The 25,804-nt window shown below is 39.3% G+C and overlaps 4 protein-coding genes across 7 annotated transcripts; 1 reads left to right on the forward strand and 3 right to left on the reverse strand.

Moving 5' to 3' along the window:
* Nucleotides 1-343: 343 nt before the first annotated feature.
* Nucleotides 344-2,774, reverse strand: lamtor2 (late endosomal/lysosomal adaptor, MAPK and MTOR activator 2). The gene is made up of 4 exons (XM_061049971.1): nt 2,568-2,774; nt 1,391-1,553; nt 1,146-1,235; nt 344-951 (listed from the first exon to the last, which is right to left on the reverse strand). The coding sequence occupies exons 1-4, from the start codon at nt 2,633-2,635 to the stop codon at nt 895-897; spliced, it is 378 nt and encodes a 125-aa protein (XP_060905954.1). The 5' UTR covers nt 2,636-2,774; the 3' UTR covers nt 344-894.
* A 625-nt stretch (nt 2,775-3,399) lies between these two features.
* Nucleotides 3,400-10,617, reverse strand: ubqln4 (ubiquilin 4). 3 transcript variants are annotated; one of them, XM_061049975.1, is made up of 7 exons: nt 10,375-10,617; nt 7,577-7,728; nt 7,354-7,484; nt 6,776-7,098; nt 6,103-6,218; nt 5,837-6,008; nt 3,400-4,644 (listed from the first exon to the last, which is right to left on the reverse strand). In XM_061049975.1, exons 1-7 carry the CDS (start codon nt 10,600-10,602, stop codon nt 4,504-4,506), a joined length of 1,263 nt encoding a protein of 420 aa, XP_060905958.1. In that variant the 5' UTR covers nt 10,603-10,617; the 3' UTR covers nt 3,400-4,503. The 3 variants fall into 3 exon arrangements, with proteins under 3 accessions (XP_060905958.1, XP_060905957.1, XP_060905959.1); XM_061049974.1 differs by having other exon boundaries at nt 6,776-7,122; nt 7,342-7,484; XM_061049976.1 differs by having other exon boundaries at nt 6,776-7,060; nt 7,340-7,484.
* A 471-nt stretch (nt 10,618-11,088) lies between these two features.
* Nucleotides 11,089-17,163, forward strand: LOC132983602 (membrane-spanning 4-domains subfamily A member 8-like). 2 transcript variants are annotated; one of them, XM_061049982.1, is made up of 7 exons: nt 11,089-11,198; nt 12,623-12,817; nt 13,567-13,683; nt 14,688-14,744; nt 14,892-15,092; nt 15,873-15,998; nt 16,523-17,163. In XM_061049982.1, exons 2-7 carry the CDS (start codon nt 12,641-12,643, stop codon nt 16,586-16,588), a joined length of 744 nt encoding a protein of 247 aa, XP_060905965.1. In that variant the 5' UTR covers nt 11,089-11,198; nt 12,623-12,640; the 3' UTR covers nt 16,589-17,163. The 2 variants fall into 2 exon arrangements, with proteins under 2 accessions (XP_060905965.1, XP_060905964.1); XM_061049981.1 differs by lacking the exon at nt 11,089-11,198 and adding an exon at nt 12,382-12,496.
* LOC132983601 (CD209 antigen-like protein E) lies at nt 16,980-23,912 on the reverse strand. Its single transcript, XM_061049980.1, has 7 exons — nt 23,718-23,912; nt 22,122-22,187; nt 21,257-21,355; nt 20,493-20,687; nt 19,395-19,552; nt 19,097-19,215; nt 16,980-18,695 (listed from the first exon to the last, which is right to left on the reverse strand). The coding sequence occupies exons 1-7, from the start codon at nt 23,776-23,778 to the stop codon at nt 18,554-18,556; spliced, it is 840 nt and encodes a 279-aa protein (XP_060905963.1). The 5' UTR covers nt 23,779-23,912; the 3' UTR covers nt 16,980-18,553.
* Nucleotides 23,913-25,804: the final 1,892 nt, after the last annotated feature.

Below are 25,804 nucleotides of genomic sequence, written 5' to 3' on the forward strand. Positions count from 1 at the left end.
AGAGAGTCCCAAAACAACATCTTCATAGGCCAATTTTTCACACTGTCGTGTTTAATTGAGGTGTGTACCACGGACTATTACCATATACAAGATAACAACCCTCTTGTCACGAGCGATTTTGGGACTATTTTTTCATAGCAGTCACTAAAGACATCCTTGTGAAAACTTCAATGTAAATAACTCTCCTTAAGAAAGTTTTGATTTTATGGATCATTTTGGAACCCCTAATTTATTTTCTTTGTTTTCTTTTTTTTGCTTCAACTCATCTATGTCATGTTGATCTTTGAGCCCACTCATGTCACACCAAGCAGTCAGCGCAGAGCAAAGATACAAAATGAGTCTGTTTGAATATTGATTCCATTTTTTATTTATTTGACAACTTTGACACAACATATAGAAAATAATCCACACTGCATTGCATCAGCAAGAACATTTTTTAATAAAGAATTCCACAAATGTTTTTATCATTTGCATGTAGGCCCTCTGGTGGGTTTCAAAATGTTCCATTTTCTGCCTCGCTGTGATCGACGCGCCTGAGCGTAAACTGCAAATGAGTAAATCAGCTAGGACCCTGCAGAAAATGTGGAGTCATTTTCACATTTTCACACCCAGAGTTCCTCCTGAAAAACTATGTGGACTTTCAGAACGGACCATCAGACGCTGAGTCAAAGCAGCGGGCCAATATTTAAAACCAATACAAGCTTTTAGATTAATACCATGGTTATAAATACACTGTTCAACCCTTGCCTCCCTCACCCCACACACACGTTCACTCACACACTCGTAGATATATATGCATGTACACAGAATGTTACAGTAGTCCATGAATAACCTGGATCATATGAAGCTGTTTTCCCCCTCTCCAGGCAGACAGAAGGGACAGACACGTCTTCACTATGATGCTGCTACCTGAGTTAATGGCTCCTCCAGGTACTGCACAAGGGCCTCCGCCTGTAAACACAACACACACAGATCAGTGTTAACAAGGACCCTGTTTCCTTCCTCGAATCTAAAAACCAGATTGGCATGTACAAGAAAAAAAGGGAGCATTCATGAATACCAGGCCGTTGAAAGTGAGACGTTGGTTGATTGTGAAGTTGGTTGTTGAAGCAAATGACTGAACGCAAACGTGTCACAAGTCTCACCTTGGCTTTAAGCATTCCAAAGCCGACTGTCTCTTTGGCGTACATGCACAGGAGGAGGTTTGCTACACGGGTAATGGCCACTCTTCCTTCCTAAAAGAGAGAAAGTGAGAGAGAAGGTCACAAAGGGAAACTACGTTCTGAACTCACTGATAATTTATCAGTTTCCTTTTGACAGAGCAGAGTTTGTATCAGTTCTAAATGTCAAAGACACAATCAGTCCTCATGAACACGAGGGCTCTTCTCACCATACAATCCATGAGTATGAATTTGAGTTTGTCTTCGTTAAAGGCTTGGTGGCCGTTCTTGTCGTATGCCGCCCAAATGTTGCTGGCGATGGCGGCTGTCACTCGAGCGTCTGTGTCTCCGTAGCCAGAGTACGCCAGGAGGGAACCTTCGTTGTTCAATAAGCTGTTGAAGATGTTCAAGAACCCATCAGATAGAGATTTGAATTATTTCACAAAAGACTTTGAATGATCTTAATTTAACACTGTTGAGAAGATCTACAGCTAGCTACAGTAAGGTTTGCAGCGGGACATAATCTGACCAATCACATTACAGTGCATACAGGGTTCCCACTCTCTGCTAGAGATCATTTTCATGACAGTTTACGCTGGTATGACAGGAACACATCGTGCTCCATACAGCAATAGTCTGAAGTCTGATTTAAAAGACGTGCAGTCTATGGATACAACCATGAACTCTCACATGTTTAGAAATTATGATTAACTGATCATAGAATAATGCAAATACACCTGCCGACGTATAGCACTTTATTGTATTCATATTTTTTCAATTAAATTAAATCAAAACCCTTTGTTTTAACTCGAAAGACACTGAGGTTTCCCACATTTACAGTGACGTCGAGCTTACAAACCTTCAACCACAGGAATGTCTCTAAATGTGTTTGCAATGACAGTAGGATACCTCCTTCAGTGGTCCACACATGACAGCACTCCCTCTGGCTGTGCTGCTGAGCAAAAGCTGTTCATACTTTTTGATGTAGTTTAAAATATGATATAATGGTGATGGACGCACATTTGGGGGGGGGGGGGGGGGGGGGGGGGACTGAATATAATAATAATTCAATGTTTCAGTCACCATTACATTTGACATATTTTAAGACGCACTACTTGCAAAAAAAAACACGTCAGTTGTTTCTAAAGTATTTCAATAGTTACCTAAAGATGTCAAAGTAAAAACAAGGTTGTTGATTTCTACATGTTTAGCCTGCTCACCTGACTCATGGCGGAATATTTTATTGAATGGTTAGTTTTCTTAAACAAGCTATTTGTATTTAATTGTATGTAAAATACAGCGTTGTAAAGGGTAATAAAAGTATCAGTAAAACTGTTTAAATATACTAACACTCCTGCCTCAGCTAGCATCTCGGTAGCATGCTGCTTACTAGCCAACAGTACTCACAGTGTGCTCTGGACTCCGTTTGTGTTCGCCTGGCTGAGGACCTGCGTTAACGCCTTCGGTCGTAACATGTTTACCTTTTAACTTATCGGTGATAAAACAAAATACTGTCAAATATGAAATCGCCACAAAAAAAACGGCCTTAAAACTGTTAAAAACTACTCATCAACACAAAGCCAAGTCAGCTGACTGTGTTTGCTTCCCTTTCCGGAAGCCTTCGTAATGCATTGTGGGAATTGTAGGCGTCAGGATTCTGAGCGAAACAAGAGCAGGCCAGAGTTTCTTGCGGCTCTTTATTAGAGTAGTTTTAATTTTAGGGAGACTTTGCCAATTTTTTCTAAACTCTTTGTATGTATTGCACTTATCCTAAAGCCTACACATAACAAGTCATACGTTTTATTTTATAATAACCCCAATAACTTTGGCTACATTTGTGGCAAGCAGCAATGGACAAGAGCAGCAAAGACATGAGGTACCACTTTGTCCACAGGAGGCGCCAAAATGTACATAAAAAAAAAGCGCCTCACAGGAGCTCTACGTTCATTTTGGTTTCTTATGAATGATATACTTAATAGACCATTAAAATGATGAAAGGCCTTGAACTTCCTCTTTCTATGCACAATCGACTACAATTTATGTGGGTGACACTACAGCTGACACAGGGAGTGCCAAAATCAACGCAAACAAAAAGTGCCTCACAGTAGATCTACGTATATTTTAGATTCTTATGAATTATATACTTAATAGATCATTAAAATATGACAGGAGTTGGAAAAAATGTATTTAAAGACGGGGTGTAATTCAACATAATACAGTAGGCAATAGACAGCAAAGACAAGTTGTAAATGGTTTATTGGATTGGAAAAAAAAAGCCTACTTTTCTGTCCAGACAAAGTCATACAATAAAAGATTTCACAGATCATTAAGCGGTGTATGGAATTGCAGATCCCAACGTTATATTTAGGGCTCTGCACTGCTGGTATAAAAATACACAACTGTAATTGTTATGAGTTTTACTTCATCTTTAATCAACAGGGTTTGAATGGCTCATCAGAATTTATTTTAAGCATCACCGTTATTTATCTGGGACCTGTTCAGACACTTAAGACAGAATCAATTTAATAAGAACAAAAAAACAAACAAAAATATCAGGAGTATGTCCCATTTCATTTTACTTTTGGAATGTTACTCGACCAGAAATCAACTTGAACCAAAGTCTTGAAGGCAACGACAACTAGGTAAGAGTATGGCAGGTTGCACCTTCACCGTCACAGAATTCATAGTTCTTCCTCTTCTTCAGACACATTTAAACCGGCCTGGTTCAAGTCAAGACCAATCACAACCTTTAATCTAACGAGGGGCATGTTTTAGTGCAGTGGAAAAGTCAGTTTCCTTCAAATGTGGAAAAAAAAACAACATAACGCTGTCAAACCCTTAATCACACCCACAATACATCCTTTGTTCTACAACTTGAAAACTTTCACTTCCTCTTCTCCAAATATTGAGGCAGCAGTTTGACCATCCTCGCGTGATTCAGTTATGATAATGAAAATGTTTAACTTCTATAAATACCAGTAAACCAGGCAAAAAAAAAACCATCAAAAGACAGAAACAGATCGAATCTAACAAGAGCATCATCCAACCTACTGCAACAGAACTTTGATTCGAAACTCTTACCACCTAAATAGAATTTGTTAAATTAAATATAATGTTAAATCTTTTGAATAAGCACTTGTCTTTACAGAAATCATCTCCAGCTACAGTTGCAGGAGTAACTCAGCGGTCCGAGCAGCGACGGTCTTGGCATCATTTTGCAGAAGCAGCTCACAGCATTCAGCGTAGGACCGAGTCTGTTGGAAATAACTTTTTTTAAAATCACCCATAACCGTCCCTGACTCTGCTGGTCTTTCACCTTTAACCCCAGGAGGAAGCAAGCGAGTTAGGCCAGCAGTCTCTCGATGGCGGCGTTGACGTCCCCTCCCGTGGCGATGAGAGCCTGCAGGTTGGCTTCGCGGTTGATGAAGCCCATGGCGCTGAGCTGATCGAGCTGCTGCTGGAAACGAACCTCTGGGGTCTGAAGCTGTGAGGGACGTCACAAGAGGTCAGATACAGCTACACAGGTTCCAACAAACATTTATTTTTTCATATAAAACAGCTGATTTAGGCACTTTTGTTTTTTTAACAACAACATCAAAACATGTTCAAACTCATCCCCTCACACCCCATACTATTTTAAGTGTTAGGACTTCAAACCTTTTAAAATAAAAAATAAAAAGACGAGACATTCAGCTGTGACAACTTCTACTGAAATTCCAAACACTGTTCTAACTCTTCACTAAATAATAAATAAATACAAAAATATGTTGATGAAAGGCCTAGAACTTTCTATTTCCATGCACAATCGACAAAGCTGATTTCTGTGGGTGACACTACAGCTGACATTATTTTCCCAGTTTAAAAAGTGACATTTTTTGATTTCAGAACAACTATTTCCCCTGACTCTTTCAGATCTGAACTTAAAAAGAATTGTCCCATCCTTTTATGAATCTTTAATTGAAGCTGGTAGTTTATCGTAACTAAACAGAGAACTGCAACCTTTTGTTTGGCTTTTAACTCCTTTTAATAACTGTATTTGTATGTGCTTTTATGCACATTTTAAAGCTACTGTGAGGAGTTTTAGCTGGTTCTGAAGCAAAGTGAAATCTACATGCTAACACATGTTTATGACCTACAAAAGCAAACCAGATCATAAGCAACAAGGTGGATTCTAAACAGTCACTTTGAACGCTCATATCTGCTGTCATGGGGTAGATGTGACACTGACTGACAGTAGAGACAGCTTTTGTTATATTTTTCACAGCAGACTCGCAAAAAGAAATGCCTTTGACTTTTTAGAGAAAGCTGGGTGAGATTTTAGAAAAACACTTCTAACAGCTAAGAGATGAGAAGCATCTCTTTGACTACAGGGGGCGCCAGCTTCCACGCAAACTGAAAGTTCCTTCAAGAAGCAAATAAACTCTAACTCAAACAAACTTTTCCAGAACAGTTTGCCTTTTTTGGTTTGAAATTAAATTCTTTACATACATGTTTGCTAAAGGCAATAATTGCAAATCAACACCACAAATATAATGATTGTATCTTAATAACAGTAACAATCCTAAAAAGTTAGGAGCTTAACTAGATAAAGAAATCTGAAGTTTTTGAGTTTAAAAAAAAAAAAGGAGCTTAGATTATTAAAACAGGAAAAATTAAGTCAGTTGGATGAAACATACTGATGGCCCACCGCCGGCAAACATCTGTAACATCTGCTGCATTAGCTGCTGCTGGGAGGGACTGCTGGCTGAGGGGAGACCTGCTCCTGATGGCATGCCAGGAGGCTGTGGGTTTACTGGAGGTATGCTACCCCCTGTGGATGGGGGAACTGGGAGGCCTCCAAGAGACAATCTGGAGAGGGAAATGCATACATTTAAGTACACATTCATTTTTGAAAACTACACTCAGAGTTAGTTATCTTATATTTAGAGCAAATTGATGGAACCTGGACATGAATCCGGGGGCTTCTGTTTGTAGGGTCTGCAGGCCCTGTTGGATTTGCACGAGGGCCTGCATGGCTCGAGGATTGGTCAGCATGGACATCGTTGTGGGATTCTGTAACTGCTCAAAGACAAAAAGAACAAAAGTCAACTCTAAACCTAACACAGTCCTGGGGAAGTTTGCAGTAAGCTTCAAGTGACCCGGTAGTGAGATCCAAGATTTTACTCCTTTCACAGAAGAAACGTTTGAGCAAAGGATGTTTTGCAAAAATGGAACTTTACAGTTACCACTTGCTCTGCTGCAGCCCTGTAGTCTCTATACGTATTTGCAGATAGGCTGACGAGCAAGTCCGTTTAGACGCTTAAACACAAGCTTTACATATTGGGAGTCAGTCCAATTTGTAAAAATTAAAATCTTGTATTTACTTAAAATGCGGCAGTGTTGTTTTTTTGTCCAGAATTTTCAAGGCCCGATTGTAAAGGCTCAGATTTGATTAGTGACTGGTTGGTCTGAGACCAGATGTATTTATGTCTTTATGCTGTTTTATATGATATATATTTTCTCTGTTGCAAACAAAAATGCCCCTTGGGGACAAGAAAGATTTTCTTAACCCAAATCCAGTGCTTATTGTCTTTGCTATGTCAGAGCTCTGACAAGATAGCCCAGTCTACACTGACCTGTCTCATTAGCTCAGGGTTTCCAAACATCTGGGAAACATCTGGGTTCTGGTCCATTAATTGCTGCATTTGAGGATTGCCTGCCAACATCTGTCTCATCAGGTCTGGGTTGGACATCATGTTCTGGACCATCGGGCTCCCCATGACCTGCGACAGCATCTGTGGGTTTGACATCAGCTGACTCTGCACCTGCTGCTGCATCTCCATGAAGTTGGTGGAACCAGAGCCCAGACCCAACATGCTGGACAGGTCCCCAAGTCCACCACCAAGTCCACCACCAAGTCCACTACCAAGTCCACCACCAAGTCCACCAAGTCCACCAAGTCCACCAAGTCCACCAAGTCCACCTGAGGAGGAGGAGGAGGAGGAGAGCTGGAGGTTAGTGCCTTGTAGGTATACTTTATGGTGAACAAATTAAAGCAAAATGATCACATTTTAATTTGTCTTGTTTTATGTCATTGGTGTGTCAAACTGTACAGTGTCTAAAAGAAGAAAACATCCATAGTTTCATCAACAGTTACTTACAGGACAGAAGGGGGAAAACAGGACAGGACATTAACTCTTACTCATTGCATTAGCAGGTTGGGTTGGATTCTGACTCATGCCACCTCCTGGTCTGTCTGCAGCAGCGGTGGTGCTGGTGCTGCTACTGCTATTTGGAGCTGCTGCAGAACTAGAACTTGCCTGAGATGTACTGTCAGCTGTTGGTCTTAAGAGACAAAGAAAATGTAAAAGGTGAACAATTTAAGCAGGCTTTACCTCTTAACCAAAACACATCTCCCAAAAACAAATTGCACTCACTTTGCGTTGGTCTTTATAACAAGATGAACAGTCATCCCATCTTTGATATTATGCTGGCTTAAAGCATCAGCATCCTTCAGAATCTTGCCAGCAAATATCAACACCAGCTGGTCCTGCTTGGCCTGGAACTTTTTGGAGACCTCCTGTCTGAACTGGACAAAAGAAAAAAAAGAGCAAGGGCAATTTATTATCCATAATGAGTAAACAGTTTCCCCCCTCAACAATATAGGGTGTAGAAAACTAACATTAAAGGAGACATATTATGAAAAATCCACTTTTACAGTGTTTTTTAAAGGGGCTATATGTAACTTTTTACATGTATAAATATTTTTTTATCGCCCATTAATAAGCGAACGGTTAACTGATGTTCACTGTCTATCTGTGTTGCCTGTATACAATTTTTCCCCGGGTCATATTTTCCGCGAAAGCTCCAGGAAGTGACATTTTATGCACGTTCTCAACGTCCTCCTCACTCCGCTCCGCTTACAGAGATCAACAGTACAAACTCACCACACACTCTCGCTACAGCCAGAGGCCACCTTCCACACACTTCTATCCGCCCTAAGAGCTCTCAAAGGCGGACAAACTCATCACACACTCCTGCTCTCAGCCAGTGTCTGCAGAGACTGTCGTTTGTAGGATGGAGATTGAATACAGACACACAGACTCCTTCACAGACTTTCACATGTGTATGACCACTTACTTCCTCTGTAAACATTATGCCGGTAAATATCCAGTGTTTCGCGGCTGATGATGATGCTCGTTTGTGTACGTACGAGCACGTATGACGAGCAAGTGAGGGAGAGCGAGCAACAGGTTACTGGTGTAGTTCACCTAACGGTCATGTGGTATCGCTACAAACGCAGTATTTTTGAATGTTACATATAGCCCCTTTAACATTTATTTTGGTAACCTGAGTGTCTTCAGACCCACATAATATGAAATAAATCCATCCAGTCCTTTGTTTGTGGTCTGCATAAAGTCTAACAACACAGAGAAAAATGCTCAGTTTCAAATTTGCTCAACTTGTGACATCACAGTGAGATTCTTGTAAAAATAAATCCCCTCCCCTCCCCTGGTATCTCCCCACATGGACTCCACTCCCAGCCTAGAACAAAACTTTTGAGCAGGTCTGCCATTTTTATTCTCACTACCGAAGGAGTGATGTCTACCAGGAAAACTCAGGGGGGATCATTGCATTTAAAGAGACACACACACACTAAAACGGAGCGTTCTGAGAGAGCTGGTTTATACAGGGTCACAAACCTCCTCTGGTGCTTGATTCATGTTGTATTTTGACCAAAGCACAGCACAGATGTTTAATTTAGACCACAGGGAACTGTTTGAAAAAGGGGGATAATATGTCCTCTTTAATCTCGTAGTAATTATTCAAAAGCAGTAGGAGACAGTGTTTTTTTAGTGTCTATGCAAATACAATGAAACTGTCATTAACAGAGGACATCAAAGGGTCAAAGCCCCCTGAACAGGTTGACCAAGTTAATCCACAATGCGTTTCTTAGTTTCGCCATTTGTTAACAGTGTACAAAGGTTACAAGAAAACGTGTCCCAGATTCCTATCGGCACTAAAATGTGTTTAGTAATGTTGGTTAACTACTCTGCCCTACAAAGGCAAAAGGCAGTAACTTCAATTTTTTCGAAAATGAGTTTTTGTCATTTTTGGAACATTACAGATGTGCTTTATCATGTGGACAAATATCTTGAGTCAATTGTGTTGTTTTTCTTTTGAGAAAATAGTAGGTTGTATTTGCCTTAACTTCCAAAAGCCCTCGAGAAACCAAGGCAGAGTCCAGTAACTTCACTCATCAGGGTCTTTGTCTTTGAACTGCAGCATTCCTTAATGCTCAAACTGAGTTAAGGTCTTCTGTCATTGTTTTGCTGCAGCTCTAAGTGAAGTTACTGTTTTACTGCAGTGAAGTTAAGGTGTTATGTCTTTGTTTTACTATCTGTCATCAAGCACTTAATTGTGCCATGATCACTAGATTTCATGTTATCATTATTTATCATATACTGATTTAATATAGTGATCAGCAACCAAGGGAGCTATCAAATGGAAGTTAATGCCTTTTGCCTTGGCATGACCCCTTATTATTGTACAGGCAATGCAACGGCAGAGTACCTTAACTTCCAAATAAGGGTCAAAGGTTATGTTTAAGCTCAAGATTTTTATGTACATTAATAACCTGATTAAAAAGACAAAGAATTGCCACATTCCCAATATTCTGCCTGCAACTCATTTGGCTGAACAACAAAAATACTTTAAAGTCATTTTTCTCAGTTCTACACTCTGGCGAGTTAAGGTCTTTTACCTTTGTAGGGCAGTACTGCCGACAGGTGTTACGGTGTAACCAGTGACCCTGTAAACGACTTTAAACAGCGACTGAAAACACACAAACATGACATGTTTCTCACAAAAGAGACATTAAAAAAGATAAAAGGGGTTAAGTTTTGTCATTTATATACAAATTGTTTTTGACATTTCTTACTCTTTACTCTGACAGGTACCATTTGACAGGGTCGCTGTTTACACCGTTACACCAGGTCTGAAAACAGCGGTCAGTGCTATAGACTTAAACTTTACTGCAAAGTATCCTAACCCGTTATTTAACACCAGTGTTACTTGAATCTAAATGGGCATACATGTGACATGTGGCAGCCAACACGTAAACACCCGTGAGGATGAAAGACACAGACAACATTAAAAACCTTTTGGCTAAGAGGACGCTTTGTCATGCTAGCATCATATCGGCCCGTCGGATGTGAAATGTCAGTAAACTCACCTGGGCGACAGAAGAATCCCCTGAAATTGTGATGTCCTCTTTCCCATTTGGGGTTTTGACGGTTACCACGATCATAGATCCTTCAGAGGCCACATTTTCATCTTTAATAGCATCGCCGCTGCTGTCCGTGCTGCTTCTCTCCGCCATAGTTGCCAGTGGATCTTCTTCTTCTTCTTCTTCTGTGGTATTTCCGGCAGGGTTTAGGCTGAACCGGGGGATTGACGCCATCTGGTGTTCATATTTAGACATTTCTCCGTTTCTACATTTGACCATTGTCCTATTTTCCATCCTGGCCAAGAAAGGCAGCAGCACAATACACGAGACACTTCACAAAAGAGTATATTGTAACTATAGATGGTAATTAGTGACTCGCTTAATCTGGCTCAACAGTCAACTTCCCAGATGGGGGAAATGATTAGTTTATCTCCCTCCCTGCTGTCTATGCGTAGGCAAAGGACCTCAGTGCTGCCCCTCGTGGCTGGACGCCACATTACAATAACAATGACGTAGAATCGTTTAAAAACATTGTGATTTTTTGCCAAAGCAATGTAACAAGCTGTTTTTCCAATGAACACCGTTTGTGCCTTAAATATATTGAAGGTCAGAATTAAAATAATACGATATGCTAATGCAGTACAGCCTCCGACCGCTAGTGGCAGCACTGAGCACAACGCTACTGAGACAGCAGCACTCTAGTTAGAAAAAGATATCATAAAATATGCGTAGGTGTGGTGTGTGTCTTGGTTACCTAATACAAGTAAATACAGCTCATCGAGTGAGACGGACTTCCTCAATTTTGAGTTTATTCCCAAAACAACTTTTATGTGAGTACTAAATGCCTTTCTTATGTTTATGTCTTATGTTTCTTATGTTTCTTATGTTTCTGTCTTATGTTTCTTATGTTTATGTCTTATGTTTCTTATGTTTCTTATGTTTCTGTCTTGTGTTTCTTATGTTTCTTATGTTTCTGTCTTATGTTTCTTATGTTTCTTATGCCTCCTTAGCACAGATAGACTGTAATAACTTTTTTCGAGAATGAGGATGATAACATCTATATATGTTACTTTCTTCCGCGTTTTATCTGATTACAGTCATTAAATTACATCGAGAACAGTAGTTTTAGGCCTGAGTGTAACGATTTGCTCTTTTTTTGTGTTGTGAAAAACATGTTCGCAGTTTTAAAAAAAAACTGCTCAGCTGGGACTTTGTGTTGAAAGGGTGCGTAAAGTAAAATCTAACAGTGTTTTCTAGATTTATCTTCTATTGGATTAACAAAGCAAATAAAGCATCAGAAGAATAAGTGTAAAGGTAAATAAACCGTAACAAATGTAATATATGTATTCTATATATATATTCAGAATTTAGCTTCACATTACTTCTAGCGTCTCAAATAAAGAAAAAATAAAAACAACAAATTGTACAAGAGAGAATAACTGAATGTAAACATACTTTGCTAGGGGCAGTCACATTATAGAGAGCTGTGCAAATCCAGCGCTTACAAATGATCAAATGTAAACAAGTGTGCAGGCAGTTTGTCAGCAAATACAGAATTAAATGATTAAAAGTAAGACATGATGTCTGCGTCTTTGACACAAACTGGACGATATTTCCACAGGAGAGGAGTCTGATGACTGAAGGCTTTGCCTCCCATACTAGAGACACAGAGCGAGCAAACTGTGAGCCTAAATTCATTCTGCAGACACAATGTTTCAGAGGGGTAACAGGTGTTATATGCCGTCTTTAAATTTGTACTGAAACCGAAAGTTTCCAGTAGTTCCTCTAAGGCAGGGGTCATCAACTACATTTGTACAAGAGTCAGCTTTTTTTCTCGACGGACACTGTTTGGGCCGACTTTAAGATATGCTTATACGCCTGTCCGCTTTCAAGCACAATGCGAGTATTTCAGAATTGGGATTTTATTTTTATGTTTATTGTCTAATCACCAGAGATAATTTAGATTATGGGGTTACAGATAATCACTGCTCTAAGAACACAGACTAAGAACTTACAGGTTCATAAAATCACTTCAAGGTTCAATGACAAAGTGTAAAAAGTTCACTGACTGTGTGAAACTTTGGTCAGAGGGAATAGAAGAGACGATAAATGTCAGCCAAAAGAAAAGGTCAGTCACTCAGCAAAACTGATTATGAGGACTACTTTGACATTTAGATTCAGCTTGTAACTATTTTAAAACTTAAGGAATAAGAAACAGCAAACTGATTCTGCAGTTACTCTCTTGTGTTTTCAGTCTGTCGGAGCTGGCAGGATGTCTGTGACCATGACCAAGGCTGAAGGGGTCACTGTGCTCACTTTGACCTCGGACCCCCAAAGTGTTTTACCTCCAATATGCCAAATCCTCAAAGGCCTTTGTTACAGCCCTGCGTGCTGCTCTGTGTCCCAGCATCTGAAGAAGCTCCAGGGCACGTCTCAGTCAGTCCTGGGGGTAAGTAACAAGCTCATGTTTGAAGTATCTCTATGAAACTTCATCTTTAAAATGTACACACATACGTTTTCCTTCACCCACTCAGTTCTGATTTAATTCTGACTAAATTGTGTGTTTGAAATGCCAGAAGCTACACATTAAAGTCACAAGCCCTCATCAGACTTCTGTTTCAAGCCGCGGTATTTACTCCCCTGTGACGTTTCACCTTCAATCTGAGTGTAATGGGGGGATGAAGTGATCCCACCGTCTTTAGTGGTAGTAACAGAGGCGAGCCGGTTTCAGCGGCGCTAGCGGGGGAGCGCAGCGCTGTGTGTGCGTGCATGTCTGACTGTGTGTATATGTGGAGTTCCCGCTGAAAAGCAATGTGAATTCTCAGACTGGGACACCAATATTACGCTGTCACAGAATCAATACAAATGTATAAAAATGTGATGACCGCTGAGCTTAGTTAAAAAAAACAGTCTGAAAAGAGCTATGAGGACAAAGTCTCATTTGCAGAGTGTTTTCATGACACCGTCTGGGCTCTGTACCTGTCTCGGGTCTTCAGGTAATGTTCTGTTTTATTTATGATAGGAACATTGAGTAAACAATGAAACTATGAGACAGAGGTCCTCTAACAGGATTCTCTGCCCCCCCCCCCCCCCCCCCCCCCCGTGTTGTTCTCCAGATGACTTTAACCATGACACCTGGTAACTACTTTTAAACTGTACAGGTGTGTGGCGCTCATACTGTGTTTGCTCCCCCATCAGGCTCTGCAAATCATGATTGGTTTGCTGAACATCGGCCTCGGAGCGATCCTCTGCTCTGGGTCTGGCTCTTGGTGGCAAATGGATGAATACAAGTTTCCCTTTTGGATGGGAGGACTGGTAAGCAAACTCATGTTGTACTTGTTTTTTATGTTGTTGTTTTTTTGTGTGTATTTAAATATGTGCGTCCCAAAGCCCTTACAAAACTAAAGTAAAGTTAAAGTAACTTTATTGGGGCTGCTCTGTTGGAGATTCAGCTGCCGGTTTTCTTCCTACAGGACAGGACCTGCTTTGCAACGTAACTGTGAGCGTGTTGGCATGCTGACATTAGCATTTAGCTATAAGCTACAAGTGTCTGAGATAAACAAACACTACATCGTTTGGCCAGTCAATCGACCCCGTCTCCAACCTCGAGTAAAGGTCAAAGTATGGAGAGTTGTTTTACTATCTGAGAGATTAATCCTCAATCTTAAACCTGTTGAAAGCAGATGGTGAAAGAAGCTGTATCCTCCTTACATGGGGAGCAACCAAACAGCTAGGCTATCTACGCCTCATGTAAGGAGACAGTCCTCCAAGCAGGCAGCCCGTGTTCCGGTCCGACCTGTTGCTCCTTTCCCGCATGTCATTCCCAACTCTCTCCCCCTGTTTACTACTCTATCCACTGTTCCATCAAATAAATGCAAAAAGCCCCAAAATAAATCTTAAAAATGTATAAATAAATAAAGTAGTTGGTGCAGTTTAAAACTGAGAACTATGAAGAACATGATCTATGAAAGAAAATCAGACCATCAGCAAGAAGACTAAACTACTTCTATGGAGCTTTTTGAATGTTTGTGAACACTGTCATATGGTCCAATTCTGACAAAGTGATTTGTAGCATGCAGGAGAAGAAGAACCTTTAAGATCAGAGGACAAGGTGACACCAGGATTGTTCAGATGATTGACTTAAAAGTTGAATGCATATAAAACATTGAAATGAACAACGTGCTTCCTCGAGTGTTCCCCTTGCATCTTTGGATTGACTAATATTACAGTGAAGTAGAAGATATTAGTAATGACTTATGGGTATCAGAGTTGGTGTGAAAGAATGGAAGTTTAAATGTTTTTGTCTCTTCTCTCTTTAGTTTATTTTATTTGGTGTCGTGAGCATCGTGTCTGAGAAGCGTCCAAGTCCCTGCCTGGTGAGTAAACCAGCTTTATAAAATCCTCCTGTTAGCGTTCATTGAATCGTCAACTTTGAATCTGTCTTCATATAGAGACCATAAAATAGGAGGAGTTTGTACATTCATCGTGTCTGTTGTTCATACATTGAGATTTTTCTTCTACAGGTTATCCTCAACGTGATTCTGAATCTCTCAGGAGTTGCTTTCTCCATTGCAGCCATCGTGCTCTACAGCATCAACATTGCACACATTGGGTTGTGGTGGATGTGTCGAAATAATGATTACGATTATGGTTACAACCGACACACTACAACAACTTTATCTCCTGATCAGACTAAATGCTTGGAGGCCAAAGCAATAACTCTGGTATGTATGTGTGGGGGAAATGTTATCTGACCAATGACAATACAAGCTGTGTGTCGCTGAGGAATGGAAACATACGGTGGCTGGGAAGTGCAAAACAAAATTACCAAGTGTGAAACATTTTTACCAGTCCCCAAACAAATTTACAAATTACAGAATCTTAACGGAAAGGGAACGTACCAAATGCCGGAAGTAACCAGGAAGTGATTGAGTGAGGGGTCATTTTGTTTGTTTTGGTGAGAAGACTTGGCAGACAATGATTTGGAGTGATCGAGAGTTTGTGGTGATGGAAAGATGTTTTCGCCTGTTTTGTGGAACTCATTTGAGCCAGATTAGTCAGTTTTGCTTTTCGTGTGGACGATCTCTTGAACTTTTAAAGGACACCAATGAGACAGAAGGACCAGATATTCACTTCCGGGTCACTTCCGGCATTTGGTACATTACCTTTCCGTCAAGATTCTGTAAAATTGTAAATTTGTCTCAGCGCGTGTAAAAGTGTTTCACATCTTGTAAATGAGTTTTGTCCTTGATAAAAGTGTTGTGGGTTTTGTAATTTTGTTTTATAAAATGTAAATTTATCTCAAGCTTTGTTAAAGTGTTTTGCACTTCCCAGCCACCGTAGAAATGAGACAGCATTTTGTCTTCAAAGTTAACTGCTGCTAATGATGATACAGACTTAAAACAAGTTGACGATGAAGAAACTCTCAAAATGAGTTTGTCAGAAGCTTCCTAAAGATATTCACAGCTTTTAAACACATCGCTGTTTCTTTTGTGTCCCATCAGATGCTTTTGAGAAGCATCAACGCCGTGCTGATTGTTCTGTCCGTCCTGGAGTTCTGTGTGGTCATCAGCTCTGCTGTCTTGGGGATCAAGGCTCTCTGCTTCATTCAGAAGAGAGAGAAGAACAAGGTAGAGTCTACACATTCAGATTCTTTATTGTCCCACATGGGGGAATTGTGTTTTTGCAGCACACAGAAGACAACACATACAAGGACAACATCACCCTAAAATCAAAATCAAAAGAAAGTTAAACAATCAGACAACACAACACAATATGAAACGATATGAAACATCGCAGTAAAATCAGTCAAGAGGTCAACCCAAAATGAGAATTTTTACTAAGTTAGTAAAGTGCAATGTGGAGGTGTGCAAATGTGCAAAAAGAGCAGCCTGAGGGCTAATTAATATTCAATTTATTTATTGCAATGGGGACAAATGAAACCAGATGAAGACTTTACATAGCAGCCTCTGCCATCAGGGTGTCAATGTGTAGGTGTGACCTGCAGTGTAAAAGTGTGCTTTACAAGCTCAAGTCCATTTACCATGTACAGTCAATGTGTGTAATCACTCTGTAAATGTGTGAAATTCTCACAGATTTGATTGTGTCTGCACCTTTTCATATGATTTTCTCTTTCTTCTCTCTTCTCTGTTAGAGTCCTGAAGACCCCCAACTCTACAAACCCCTGCTGGAGGAGGTCACCAGTAACCCTGCAGCCTGAATGAAAACCTCTGCTTTGCACTTTTAGTCTCAACTCTCCTGTTGGGCTTTTATGAATCATAACCACTGACTGTATTTACTGTTAAATCATCCGCTCACTTGGTATAACCTGTGCTGAAATTAAAGGGTCTTCTCCTACAAGGGTAGCTTAAAAATGTTTGCACTTATACTTTTACAGCACTGGTTCTCAACTGGTGGGTCAGGACCAAAAAGTGGGACGTGGAGCTGTTTTTAGTGGATCACCAATGTGTGCCTGGAAAAAATAAAGTTTCTAAAAGTCTATGAAGCACTATAAAAACATGTCCCATGTTTAGTTTTAATTTAATAAAGCTCATTCGTTGAAAAATATCAGATATTATTATCGACTGCTCCCAGTCTGTGGAATGCTCTACCTGACCACCTGAGGGCACCACAGTCTGCGGACACTTTTAAAAGGGTTCTTAAAACCCACCTCTTTAACAGAAACATTTTGTAGTGTTTTTAGTTTCCTTAGCTTCCTTCCTCTTTTTATTCCCATGTTTTTTTTTATTGATTTAATAAAAATGTGCTCTATAAATAAAGTTGGATTGGACCAGAGCTCTTGTGAGTGTTTATACACACAACTTAAACAGACTATTTCCCCCATTTTTGGGGGATTTTAAAGCTTCCTGCAAACTCAATATCTGTTCAAATAGACCACAAAATGTAACAAATGTAATAAATTGCGTTATTGAATTATGTCATCATCATCAACCTTTATTTAAAATCTCGGAGAGGTCATTGAGGGTGACCCTCATTTACAATGATGCAGATAAAACATACATAAAAGGCAAACAATGAGTTTAACAAAATGAGATAAAGCTACCACAGAAAATCAAATCAATAAAAGAGCAATAAGAACAATAAACCAATATAATTTAAAAAGCTTGAAATTACTACAATGATAAGTCAGCAATTAAAATCAAATAAAACAGTAACAGGCAGGTATTGGGTGGTTAAAAATAATATTCCTAAAGTATCCATAAGGGATAAAAGTGCTCAAATTCAAGAGTTTGCAGCACTAACACTAAAAGCAGTTTTCCCCAGGTCAGTCCTGGCATGAGGAACCTCTCACTCAAGCGGGTTAAAGATGGAACAGGGTTCAGATGTAACAAGGAGGTGATATACTATGATGGTAGCTTTCCGGTAAGGGCTTTATAGATAAAAAAAGATGCCAGTGGTTATTGCATCTCTCAGTAAGAGAGGACCAAGCAACCTTATCATGTAGAATGCAGCGGTGAGTCATGTCGCTATCACCGGTAATGAATCTAAGTGCAGAATGATAAACAGCATCTAAGGGCTTCAGCGTAGTGGTAGAGGCATGCCTATAGACCACATCACTATAATCCAAAGCTGAAAGAAAAACTGCTTCGATTATCCTTTTCCGACAGAACAGAATGTAATTTATTTCTATAAAGGTCACCAATCTTCTGTCGGAATTTGTCAGTAAGATTGTCAATGTGAAATTTGAATGTTAGTTTGTCGTCTATCCATACACCGAGATATTTATAGTCTTCAACTCTCTCGATAACGGATCCTAGCAGGGTGGTAATATGAAGGGTATTAGCCCTAGAAAACAACATACATTTAGTTTTCTGAACATTTAAAACCAATTTAATATCGTTCAGTGCAACTTGGAGAACATTAAAGGGATGTTGTAAACGATGCAGTGGAAAAAAACGACTTACACTTAAGCTACATACTACTTTGTCTTTAGATTGTATATTTAGGCCTATATATATTTATGAAAGGATTTTTTTTTGGATAGGACAGCTGAAGAGAGACAGGAAATGTTGGGAGGAGAGAGTGGGGGAGGAGTCATTCATACTTTGTGTTAATATCTGTTTGAGTTTTCATTAAGTGGATAAAGTTTTGGAAAAGTATACTCCTGAACAAACAGCAAGAGCAAGAATATTTTAAGAAAACAAAACTGATCTCTAATTCAAAATCAATCAGACATAATCAGAGCTTCACGCTCACAGATGAATTTGTTCAAAAAGTCACATTTTGCTGGGTCCCAGTTTGCTGTAAGATTCTTCTGGGGGATAATGAGCCCACACGGACCAGAGGAACCGAGCGTCATCCAGTACCTTTGAACAAACAACATGGATATCGGTAATAATATCAGGTGACAACAGAACTCACACTGAAGGTGGGAAGCTAACATCTGTTGACTCTCTGTCAGCCAGGTCGGAAATCTTACAAAACGTATGACATCTAAAAATAATGGTTCAAATATCAGCATTTCTCAATTGATCAAAACTGAAAATTAAATCAATTGCAAAAGTCACAAGCATTATTTTGGCCCCATTTCAGGGAAAACAATATATTTGATAAGCCATGTGGTTGAATGCTAATGGTAGTGGTTGTTAAAATATAATAATTTTCTAGTTTATACAACTAGCAAACAAACTCAGCAGTTTGTGAGAGTGGATGAACATGAGGCGGACAGTGATAGTGATCTGCTGTGACTTTCTTTAAGAGCTCTTACCCTAAAGTGTCATTACGTCCATCCACCCACTTCCAGTTTTTGTCGTCAACTGTATGTAATCCCAACCAGAAGCCATGAAACTTATCATGGTAAGATGTGATGTGCTTGCTGATGAATTCCTGGAAGACATATCGGTGGCTGATTATCATATACACAAACTTCAAGAGATTCTTTACAGATAATTAAAACTTTTAAAATGTTAAAACATTGCATGAATGTGAGTGTAACGTTTTGTTTCTTGGTTAATTAAATTCTACATCTGACATAAGACAATTAAAACTCAAGTGGTTGAGCTCACCTGTTCTTGGAGACTACTTATAACAACCAGATCTGAAGCGCTGTTTTGGCAGTATGTTCGGCTATCTTGCCATTCCTTCCAATTTTGGGATTCTCCGTTGTAAAACAGATAACACTTTCCCTGGAACAGAATCCAGCCTTTCGGACACGGCTGACACTCTGCATTCATGAACAAAGGACACAAATTAAAGAAGATTCAAGATCAGACAAATTTAGAGTATTGTACAGGTTGATGGTTAAATCTCTCTTTCATCCATTTTACTTGTAACTGCAGGTCTACTAGTTCAACTTCACAGTGCCTTTTTTAAATAAACTAGTTTGCTTAGGCTATCAAAACATTCAGTTTTTTTTCTATTCAGCTTACAGCTTCTCAATATTTCCTGTAAACCAGACAGTCATCTTTAACCTTTTTTTAAATTCACTGTGAATCACAATCTGTGAAACGCTGTATGAAGATAGGCAAGGCATATAATCCTATATGAAATGTTAGGAAACCTAATTCATAGTTATAATTTCAGCACCTCCAAAGTTCAATAAGTCATGCAGGCCTACTGAAAGCTAAGTCACAACAGCTAATATTGGCGTTGAGCTAACTGTTAGCTGGCTAACATAACAAATTTGGTTTGCTAATATTAATGTTAACTAACATCAAAGGTAACTAAAGCTAACATTACTGTGAACCATCCAATTACATTGCAAATAACTTAAATGGTAATGTTAGCACAGACATGGCAGAATGCTAAATATAGCTCTTGTCTAACAGAAGCTAACACGTTTCCAAAATATAGTTTAAACTTGAAATATAGCCATATTTTCTGACTATCTCTATAACTAGTAAACCTCTTACACAGCAGCAAGACTTTATAACAGCATTTGAGCGTCCCACTCTGATCGTGACATCAGTGGAAAATGGCGCCGTGTGGGTATAAATATTAGTGCATGCTTAGGGCAGGCAAAGGATGCAAAGCAGATTAACATAGATTTATACCTGCCCGTACATCTATTAATTCTAATGTACTTTAAAATAATGTATCTGTAGCCTCACGTTAGTCTGTATTCTTTGGTTAATAAATAGTTAGGGTCAGAAAGGAGCGCTTACTCTTCTCTGGGCAGAAATCATTTACTGGGAAGGTGTCAAACTTCAGGATGGCTTCCAGCATCCGGTTGAGATTGTCAGTGACTCTGCTCAGCTTCTGTGTCTCATTCTCAAAGACACCCCTCTCTGTTTTCAGTTGCTGAATTTCAGCCTCGAGGTCTCCGAGGCTTGCTTTCTGTTTGTTCATTACCACAGTGACTATGGTGAAAACGAAAAGGAGGAACATATCAGTTAGACAATCTTTTGATGAATGGATGCAGCAGGTTTTATCAAAGAAGGATAATTTTCCGTATGCACACATGCTTTATTCCTGACCCTTTTTAAGACAGGTATCCTGCAGACACATTGCTTTTCCTGTTGTTGTCACAGTAGCCTGACATGTGAACCATTTAAAAAAAAAAAACACTCACATCAGCTGCTAAAAAGAAATGCATCCATTTTTAAAATGAGTACGATGAGAAAATAGATATGCACATGTATATTTTGGTCATTCAGACAATTTATGATACACTAAAAAAAAACCTTTTGTCATGCAGAAATACAGACACCAATGTTAAAAAAAAGGAAGACCGGTAAAAGTGGAAGTGCCCAATGATACACATTTCAAGAGATCTCGAGAAATTAATAGTGCCTAATATCGCTATCAGCCCCAAAAATCCAATATCGGTCGAGCCCTAATTTCAACATCACTTTATATAAATCAAGCTGCTTTAAATGTTCAGGTGAATGTTCTCAGTTTGACTCACATGTGTTCGAATGAAACTTACTGTATATGATAGCACTGATGCTTGTCACCAGGAGGACAGAGAGGATCCCCAAACACACCACCGGCACATGAAGTTTAGAGCGTCCAGCTGTTTCAACATCTGCAAGTTATTAGAAAGATCATAATTAAAGAATGACTGTAATTACGATCAGGTCATCAAATTATCAGTTATTATGGTAAAACAGGAGACGTTTTTAAATTGTATTGTAATAAACTTTAGGCTAAATATTTTTCTCTTCCTGTTTGGGATAACACAACTGAAATGTACGGAGCCCCTTAAGGGACAAAGATGGATTTTTTTTAGGTTAATCCTTTTTTTGGAAGAAATATATTTTTTCCGAGTATAGCGGCTCATTTATTAATTGATGCGCTTGCCTTGGCTTCGCTCCTGAGCGTCCTGTGAAATAAGACAGTCAAATATCTTTTTCATTTATGAAAGATGTATTTCTCATTCCATTTCAAATGCTAGATTCCAACAATTCAGCAATTTGTGTCTTACACTTTATAACTCCTAAACAGGGCTCCTACATCGAGATCACACAGAAGCTTTAATTTGACTGACTTCCTGCGTAGGTTCATAGACACAATGGAACATACATCAACAATGGAAGAAAGCAGGATTTACTGTCATTTAGTGCAAAGGGAAACTTGTCCCAAGAAGAACTCGTACCTTACTTCTGGAAAAGAAACAGATTCAGACTTCAGAGAGCTACAACCTGACTTTCTGAAGGGGCTTTGTAGAAATCAATCACTGAGCAAATGTTACTTACAGGGTGCTGCACATGCACATGACCACCCCACCCCCCATAATCACAGCATGTTCTGTGGTGTATTGGAAAAAGAAAACAACAGCTGTCATGACTTACTTGATATTGCAGCTGCGGGCTCTTTAGGTGTCACCACTGAATAAATTGTCGATTCCTCTTTATTCTCTAGATGAAAGATTGAATGACAGTATGTAGTTTTTACTTCCCATGGAGACAGAAGGGGGCATAATACAGAGCTTATTAATGCTGTGATAGATTTACTTCATTATCGATCATTTCTGGTTCTTCTTGTTCTTCCCGGATGCAACACAACAAGTAATTTCAACATATTACTCATCGCAGGGGCCCAATTCACCCCAGACACTTTTGCTCACTCTTAAAGAGTTGTGTAACTATGATGATTCATTTTGAAAGCTACAACTGTAAACAGATCCTTCAGCCTTAAGAGCCCGAAATGTAACAATGACCCAAAATGTAATAACTGTAGAGTATCATACACAAATACCCCCCGTCCCCTATACTGTATATGATTGCCTCACTCTTTGATGTTATACAATTATTACACTATTAGGAGAGAAATATTAAGGGAAAAAGTTATAGTTTAGTTTTTGGGCTCAGCATCTTGTTACATTATTGACCAGTTATTACATTTTGTTTTATAAAATTTCGGGTCGTTACATTTCGAGCCTACAAGAGATGAGCTCTGAAGAAACGCTTCTAAGCTCATGGTCTCACAGAAATATTAAGCCACTTCCTTCCCTAGTGAACGTATTTCATTGTTTCTCTTGACTGTGCTTCCCCCTGATCTAGAATCCTGTCTGCAGGAAGTGCTCATTACATGTAAATGACAAAAAGACATGAAACACATGAAGCTGCCTAAAACATTTTTAGATTTATTAATAAAAGACGACAGGTTTCAGATTGTGATCATTTGGAGGTTCTTCACTTTTTACCGTCTTGAAGAGGAGATTTTTTTTCTGACACTGTTTTTTCTCTTTAGACACCAGCGTGTATTTCTGTTGATGTATGAGGAGATGAAACACCAACATCTTTTGGAGCATGCAGCCTCTGATTAAAAACATATTCAGATTGGGCTGTTTTCACAGGAAATTGTGGACAAACTGCAAAACAGCAAGAGATTGCTATTTTTTGTATCATGGCCAATGGTGTAAAGTGCAGGGTATACGCAGGTACACAGAGTTTATTTGTCAGTCTTCATAGAGTTCTAAATCTCCTTTGATTACACCATTGATTGATTGATTGACAGTATTAAGTAGTATGCTGCAATTTTTTTCCCCTGATGGTGAATGGATGACTCTCCTTACTCCGTCTCTAAGTGGCTAGTAGACACAAACTAAATATGTACATGTCACTATTTATAACAGAGACTGTTTTTCCTCTGCTGGACGAGTCACTTAAAAAAACATTTTGGGGAAAAGTGAAGAGTCTACTTCTTTAGGCACCACTACACCACTGATCATGACCCAGAAATCCCAACAACTAAAATCTCCATTTATTAATTTGTTTATTTTTAACAACTGGATTGAACAATGTGAAACTTTCAAACAAAGCCGGCTGTAAGCATGTGTTCTAGTCAAAAGATAAAACCAACTTTTTTTTTTCTGTGAAACTAGTCAGAGTGAAATAAGCTTTGGAGTCAGTTAAACTTAAAAAACTTAAATAAATAAAACTTACCTTTTCTAGGGGAGCCGCTATGATAAAACGCTATCATAGAATAATTATTTTCTTCCTCCATCCTTAACAGTCTCTCATTAATGCTCTCTTCTGAGAATGACAGAAGGCTTTGACAGTCACATTTATTCACAGAAAACCACAAAGAAAACCAGAGACACCTTCCTCTTTCTGAACCTATACAAGTACATAGGACATTTTCAAACTGTCGATCTCAAACCAATCTCTGTGGTCATCCATTTCATCGACATGTGCGTCCTCTTGGAAGTTCCCACAGTTCTGCATTTAAACAAATGTACACAATGCTGCAATAGAAGGAACTGACAAATTGAATTATGAACCTTTGATCTGTCGTGTCCCGCACAGCGACCAGTTCATTTTCAGTAACAAACTCAGGCATTAAGATTTTAAAAGTAAAAACAAAAAAGATTAAAAGTGCAGAGCAGATTTTTATTCCCTTAACTCCACAGAGCATCTTACTGTCATTTTGTACAGCATGTCGAGGATGCAGCTTCAATGTTTCCATCAAGAATAAAGATGCATCCTCGACATTTTCATTGTTTAAACATCTTTTTTACAATTTTTTTTTTAAATCATGGTTGCCTTTTCTCTAAAAGTCCACTTAATATTCTGACAAATTCTTATCTATTTATTCATTTGGTCTTAATTGTGGATTTGATTGTGGCTCAGTGAGGCTGCATCGTTCAATGTCAGCACCAACAAACATGTGATTCGTAGGAAAGTAACTGTGCATGCACATGGTCAAGAAAAGTACAAACTTTAAACATAGATTCAGTCTTTCTCTTTTTGTGAAACTAAACTGCTGAACAGGTGCGTCAGCAGCATCACCTGGGCCACATGCAAAGATCTGATTGCGCCTCTAAACACCAAAGCTTTATTTTTTTTGTCTTCATTAGATAAGTCAGATGAAGAGAGACAGGAAATGTTGTGAGTAGAGAGTGGGGGAGGCCATGCAGTAAAGTATCGAGGTCTGCACTGAGGACTATCTCCTCCGTATATGATGCGTGCATCATAACCACAAGGGTATCGGCGCCCTAACCCCAAAGCTTCAGTTAACCCTACGATGATGCTAAAGCTACATGTGAGCCATTAACAGCTTAAAATGAAGGTTGTCAAAACTTAAACTTTGTGTTGCATATGTAAAAACTCTATAGCAGTTTAACAAAAACAATGATCTGTTATGGTTCATCCTCGCAGCCCCTCCCTTCCTCATGTTTGTTGTTTGTTTTCCCCTGTTTGTCTCAACCCTCTGTTTCTCCTCCCCTGTGTGTCAGGTGTGTGAGAGAGTGCTGGTGGGCGTGGTTTTGGGCAATCAATCATCCTCATCTCCAACAGTTTATCTACTCCAGTCCTTTCACCACTCGTCGCATGAGTATACTATATCCCTCCGTGGTATTTACCTCGTTTTTGGCCAACATCTCTGTGAATCGTTCTGTGTGAACTTCGAGTGTTTTGCTAACATCTACCTTTGTGCTTCTCTGCCTCGGTACCTGGTGTTTTGTGCTCGTGCCTGCCCGCCTACTCGTGGAAGCCTCTACTTTGTGGATTTTGTTTTTCCGAGCTCCCAATGCTCTTTTGGCATTGTGTTTTTTGTTGCACATTAAAGACTGTTTGGATTGTGCCTCTGTTTCCGGAGTTTTGCTTTTGGGTCGTACTCTCGTGCCGAGTCATAACATGATCGCTTTAAAGCATCTCGAAGGTTTTCACCATTTAAATTTCTGATTTAAGAAAGTTCATGAAGGTTCATGTTAGTTTATTGTGCTAATTAGAAAAAACTAAAATGATTCATTTCAGGCCCAATAACGGCCCCTACCCTTCTCTTCCTTTATTGGGGCTCTGGGTAGTCAGTCCCACTTTTCCCCCGCTTTGTCTTTTTTCGAGTCTTCTGCATGAACAAAGTCATAGACAATGACTTGATCTCAACAGCAGCAGCTTGTTGCACTGACTCTCAAGATGCCTGAAGCATAGCTGCTGCTATGGAAAAAAGCTAACAGGGATCTCAATTAAAAAAAACAACACTAACTGCATCATCCATCAGTATAAGCTCAGAACCTTTTACCCTAAGTTTT

Source organism: Labrus mixtus, chromosome 11, assembly GCF_963584025.1.
Source record: "Labrus mixtus chromosome 11, fLabMix1.1, whole genome shotgun sequence".
NCBI classification, from domain to species: Eukaryota; Metazoa; Chordata; class Actinopteri; order Labriformes; family Labridae; genus Labrus; species Labrus mixtus.